Here is a 6,000-nt window from a genome sequence, read left to right as displayed (position 1 = left end):
CACCCCCTCCTCCGCCGCCTTCCGGTGTTCTGGCTTCCGGACATCATACCCCATCGGCTCCAGCCTTACACCACCCACCTCATCAAGGACCTCCACTTTTTCCTTCAAGTGCTCATCCAGCTGTACCACCGTACCCCTCACAAGCTACTACACATCACACCACTCTGGGACCGGGACCCCAACACCAGCCTTCTGGAACAGGGCCACATTGTCCTTTACCAGTCGCAGGTCCTCATCTCCAGCCCCAAGGACCAAACAGTATTCCCACACCTACCGCTTCAGGGTTCTGTCCTCATCCTGGCTCTGTGGCCCTGCCACATGGGGTTCAAGGACCTCAGCAGGCATCTCCAGTGCCTGGACAGATTCCAATTCACAGAGCACAGGTGCCACCAACATTTCAGAACAATTACCATGGTTCAGGGTGGCATTAAAATGGACTCCAAAACTTTTTAAAATGTTCTGTAAGATAAACTGTACATTTCATATGTACCTGTTAAGGTACTTTTTAAAGCTTGTACATGAAACTTTGTATAAAAAACAAAACAAAAAAACACCAGTGCTCTCTCATTGTATTTCTCCCATTTTTGCTTTTTAAAAAAATCCCTTAAAAAATGTGCTGTTTAGCCAGTGTAGGTATCTTTTATTTTGTAAGTGAACATTCCAGCTGTTTTTCTGGCAGTAGATTTGATGCTACATGATCTTTAAATTTTATTGTTGGAATTAAATTCATTTAGTGAATGTTTTCTATATTATTATGTTATACATATGCATTAAATACACGGCTAAGTAATGGCAGTACGAGGATTTTCTTTCTATCAATCAGCAGTTCTGTGAGTGCATCTTATGTATAAAAAAATGCAATACAGATTTTTAGTTTGGTGTGAAGATGGCTCATTTTGTTTTATCGGTTATTTGCAAGCAAAATGTAATTTAATGTACAGATGATTTTTAATGTCTCCTGAAAAACTGTAAATACTGCATTTCTTTTGCGTATATAATCGCTTACAGCTTTTCTCATTTGACATATAGCACTGTACATACGACATGTCTTTGCAAAACTGTGTGATCTTTGTGAAAGTAGTACAGTATATGGCCTTTAATTCCTCTATTTTAAATATACTGTCACATTGAAGCACTGGTTGGGCATTTTAATTCATGTTAATAAACCACAATTATGTCAGTTTTACCAAATTGTCCTGTACCACTTCTGAGATTGGGGTCTGTTTATGCAAGTGTTTTTACAGAAGTTACCTTTTCCAGATAGAGTTTGTAAGGAGCCTTCCATTTTCTTTCGCAACTACTACCTCAGCTGGACGGGACTGCAGCGAGATCAGGAGGCGGTAAAGGCTTGTTCCTGGAAGGTTCCTACGTGTTATTGTTTTGCAGGAGCAGGAGCCATGAGAAACTACCGTGCTACGTAAATGCTGCACACGTTTGCTTATATCTGACATCGTACAAGATGAGTCCATTCCATTGAAGCGTCCCATGATTCAACTACAGACTAATTTACAGCTGTTTGAAAGTACGGAATATTTTACCTAAAAACACAGGAATATCTAATTTGTACATGTTAGAACATGACTGAGATGTCCTACTGATGAACCAAAATTAGTTGAAAACCTTAACATTTACTGTCTAGCTATAGTATTTTAAAGAGTAGCAGGAAATTTTAAAAATTTGTTTTGGGTGTACAAAACTACAGGAAAAAGGCATTCTTAGCTCTCTCAAGTGAAATGAAAGTGGCCTCTCAAGTGAACATTTTATTGCTGAAATACAAAATACTAGTTATTATTTTGGAATAATAAATTCTTAGTCTTCTACCTCTCAGGAGGATTACGTATAAACCAATAGCAGTGACAGTATTTGTCAACACATAGTTCACCATCCAATTACTTGACATAATTTGACACAGTATACAGATTCTGTGTATTGGAGAAAAAAGTAAACAGACTAAAAATGACTAAGATTGGCAGTAGTATGTCATGTTTTTACACTTTTAATTTCCATTTCCTTTTGAAAACAGCTACATTAACACAGCTGTGTTTAGGGCTCAATCCTAATCAAGTTTTAGAACTTAGGTCAACTTTGCCATCCTTGATTATCAAACAAGATTCTACTTATGGTATTTGCTAAAGAAATACCTGTCCACGAAGAAGTGGCTTTACATCATCCAGTCATCCCCCCCCCCCACCCCCCCCCACCGATAGTTTCAAACAGAAGACAAAGTTAACTAGCATAGTGACACCTCTTTTAAAGGACTGTCCTAAAGATTTTAATTCCTCATAGTTCTAGATTTGCCTACTATACAAATAATGTATACGGAAGCTTTTCTGTAAACTGCATTAATTTCTTTAAAAAAAATTAATGGGAGAAAACTGGAATTTAAGAAGTAATTTCACCGGCAGATACAAACTGAAGTTCTCTACCCCAGCTGTTAACTAGCTACGGACGATCCAAGTACAGGAAGAAGCAAGTTAGTAAATCAGTTTTCACCTAGAAAGCTAATGCTTTTTTGAAGCTCCTATTATATCCACTTTTCCTCTGCCTTGGGGCAGTTCTAATTTCCAGACAGCCAGCTTCTGAATCTGCTATCATCACATATGTGATCCACTGCTTGTCATTTTCCATGATGACTTCGCATGGACTAGAGAAAGGAAAAGATAGGACATTCAACTGAAATCACGGAGCTGGCTATAGTGTTCTGCATAAACCAGTGGTTCTCGGTTAGCTTATATGCATTCATCATCATCAAGCCACCAAGAATCTGCTAAAAACCATACCATACCTAACACAAATGTATATTCCTTCTAGAACAATTGCTTGTATATTTATAAACTAGTTAGGCTATTTTATCCTAAATTAGAGATCCTTACAAAGTTCGTAATTATCTGGATTATTCTCTAACATGAGCCCAAAGACAAATTTCATTCAAGTGTGCCATAACCCTGATAAAAATTCTTATGGACTTAGGGAAGACATACGTGAACTCCGTGGTTCTCGTGAGAATGTTCCTGTGCAAACTGTGGATGGCATCACTGGTCTACTCTACAGCCACTATCGTTCACGGAACCTACAAGGTCACCTACAGCCTCAGAAGAAAAACTTAGCATGCACATTTCATAAATGAATGGTATCTTCCACCGCACAGCGATATGATCTAATGCTAACTCCTGAGAGGATTACGTGTCTTGTTCCCTCACAGTGAATACTGTTAAAAAAGAAGAAAACTGACAATGCGCAAACAAAATGTAACTAGTATGTTTCTGATGAAACGTGAATGAAAAAGGTTCACAGAAATTCTAGGTAATGGATCTACATACTACAGCATCTTTTCTAGATCCATATCCTACCCTTACAAAACAATGAATGTTTTCCTCGTATTAAGCCTTAATGCATGTTCTACAACTACCTTTCCTGCTACAGGAATGCTGATACTTCCTTTCGTTCTGGTTACACTACATTAAAAGGATAGCAAATGTTTACTGATTCTATCGCTTCAAATATAGGCCAATGACCAACCAAGGCAATGTCTGGAAAAGAAACCCAAAACACTTTAATTTTTAAGACAACTGCAAGCACCTCAAACAACGGATTATTGTTACAACACTTTTAACTTTTCACAATCTAGTTATTGCAAAGGCATATGGATAAATGTTAATGGACAAAGTCAAGAAAAACGAGGCACCTTGAGGAATGTAAAACCAACAAAAAAATTCAATCCACTGATTTCTAAAAGAGGCTAAATGTACCTCTGTATATTACATTCTAAAATTGTACTGCCTACTACGGTTTGTGTTCTGGATTCTACAGTTTTAAGGAAATGCATAAACAAAATTGTGTGCAATCTGCAAAGGGAAAAAATCATTTTCTCAACTTCAGCGCATGGAAAGACAATGAAAAAGCTAGTAAAATGTGTTGTAGCCACACACGAAACTCTCCCTGGAATGAATGCAATCCCTGTTACCTCCGAGATGTTAGTATTCTGCCCACTGCACTGCAAATTGTACACATCATACCTTGGTTCTAGACAAACACGAGCAAGCTTTTCCAAAAAAATATTTTTTCTCACTCCACACACTGAACATGTTTCTCTTGTCCAGTTTAATCTATGTAGAGTTTAACTTACAGGGCTTGGAGGAGGCAACGCCACATGGTACCAGGCTACCACATTTTTAAAGGGAAATTGCTCTTTTTCCTTAAAAGTACCTTTAATTTAAAATATGCAAAAATATGAATGGGAGTGCTAAACTATAATACGTAGTTTAGAATGAGAAGCATGTCTTTTCTTTGTATAAAGTGCCATATAGGGAATGATATAACCCAGAGCCAGTTGTTTAAAATCCAATGCAAAAGGACTGTCACGGAATGAAAAGTTTGCACAACTCCTCGGAGTAGTTAAAGTCCATTACATGCAACTTAGGCTACAAAGCACTCAAGACTGGGTAGCTTTTCTGAAATTTGAGTCCCCATCCCATATTTAATGGAAATTAACATTTACAGGGTGCATTTACATACACTATAATACAGGAATGATGTCCCTTTGCCAGAAGATCAAATTGTACATTTCCTTGCTATTTCTTGGTTCCAACTTGATAATTTCTTAAGATTGTAAATTATATAGTACTCAGCTAAAATACTTCTTCATAAATAGTTACAAAACCTGCCAAAACACAAGGAGGAAAGTATTTTTCGTTCAAAAAAAATTGACATTTGAATGTCACACAACACAAGAAACAATGCTTAGAGACATGTTATTGTTTCCAGAAGTAAAGTGGGTCAGTAACTACTAAGCTGAAGACAAAGGACTGCCCTTCCCCAGGATCACAGTGCACAAAAAAGCAAAATGTCAAACGACAGTACCTCAAAGCAAAATAAAAGGTCTGAGGATGAAGCCAGCTCACTTGTAATCCTGTTAAGAACGAGAGTCCCCCTTTAGGGCCAATGCACTGGACAACATGTGCCAGCTCAGAATGCGTGTGTGCAGAATCTGCTAAGAATTCAACCAAGGGTGCCGAAGGCATTCGCCCGCTGAGGCTCGTTTTTCTGGAACCATTTCTAACATTGGGATCAGGAAATCTGTAAACTGTGCAGCATCTTCATGGGGCCAACCATACTTTTCCACAAGTACATCAAAGAGGCTCCAGGGCTTCAGCTTGGTGATGTGCCGCAGCTCTCCTACAGGGAAAAACAGGCATGTCAAGAAAGCTCCAACTGTGCATTTCCCATTGTTGGTCCAGCTGGGTTCTTTACAATGAAGCAGATACCTACCTGCTCAACACTACATGACAACAGAGGCCAGCTTTCCCACAGACGAAAGTGTCACATTTCAAGTAAGCTTGGTGAATATAAACAAGGGTTCATTTAAAAAGGAAGAATTCATTTGTATCAGCTCCAAGTTTCTTTAAATAAGCAGAGCATGCTGAGGATGCCCAGAATATTTTCATTTGCAAAAGACTGACCGAGGCACTCTCCCCAACTTGGGATTCTTTGCAATTTGCTTAGAAAAAGCTTTAAGATACATGCTATTTAAACTCCTTGGACCATTTTTTCTGCAGCTTACCATTTTCCTCTGGAAGAGCGCTATTCAAGAGAACTTGACAGTAGTGACAGTAGAGGTGTACTTCATAGGTATAGGTGCTGTCCAGTATGGTCGCTGCCAGCTCAATGTGGCTGCTGAGCGCTCAGAACGGGGTGAGCGCAACTAAGGAACAGAAGTTTAACTTTTAAGTTTAAATATAGCCACAAATAGCTAGTGGCGACTGTACTGGACAGCACAGCCCTAGAGCCAGCCCAAATCAAACAGCATTCATCTCCACACATTTGTTGTAAAATCTAAGCTATCAGGACATCAATTTATAAAGCCTGAAGTTATACTTTTCAAAATGTGCTAACTGCAGTATGAAAAGTGTGGGTTAGGAGCAGCCCTGACAGAGTGGCTGACAAGCTCATAAACGGTCCACGAACTATCACAGCCTTGTTCGCAACAGGAAAAAAAGTTAC

General features: G+C 38.8%; 2 protein-coding genes across 6 annotated transcripts in view; one reads left to right on the top strand and one right to left on the bottom strand.

Moving 5' to 3' along the window:
• Positions 1–2: 2 nt before the first annotated feature.
• LOC112407434 (inactive histone-lysine N-methyltransferase 2E-like) lies at positions 3–567 on the top strand (the record flags this gene model as incomplete). Its single annotated transcript, XM_024756715.1, has 1 exon — positions 3–567. A coding segment is annotated over one exon (429 nt), but the record flags the coding sequence as incomplete, so codon positions are not given.
• A 2,962-nt stretch (positions 568–3,529) lies between these two features.
• SRPK2 (SRSF protein kinase 2) overlaps positions 3,530–6,000 on the bottom strand; it is a 127,262-nt gene continuing 124,791 nt past the window's right edge. For 3 of the 5 annotated variants that reach the window (XM_024756708.1, XM_024756713.1, XM_024756710.1), the window contains one exon: positions 3,530–5,175. In XM_024756708.1, the coding sequence (XP_024612476.1) occupies positions 4,991–5,175 (185 nt within the window). In that variant the 3' untranslated portion in view covers positions 3,530–4,990. The remainder of the gene's footprint in view (positions 5,176–6,000) is intronic. The other 2 variants (XM_024756711.1, XM_024756712.1) reach the window with 1 other exon arrangement.

This window comes from Neophocaena asiaeorientalis, unplaced genomic scaffold (assembly GCF_003031525.2).
Source record: "Neophocaena asiaeorientalis asiaeorientalis breed wild unplaced genomic scaffold, Neophocaena_asiaeorientalis_V1.1 scaffold472, whole genome shotgun sequence".
NCBI classification, from domain to species: domain Eukaryota; kingdom Metazoa; phylum Chordata; class Mammalia; order Artiodactyla; family Phocoenidae; genus Neophocaena; species Neophocaena asiaeorientalis.
Note: the sequence above shows the minus strand (reverse complement) of the source record. Positions and strands in the feature narration are given on the sequence as shown.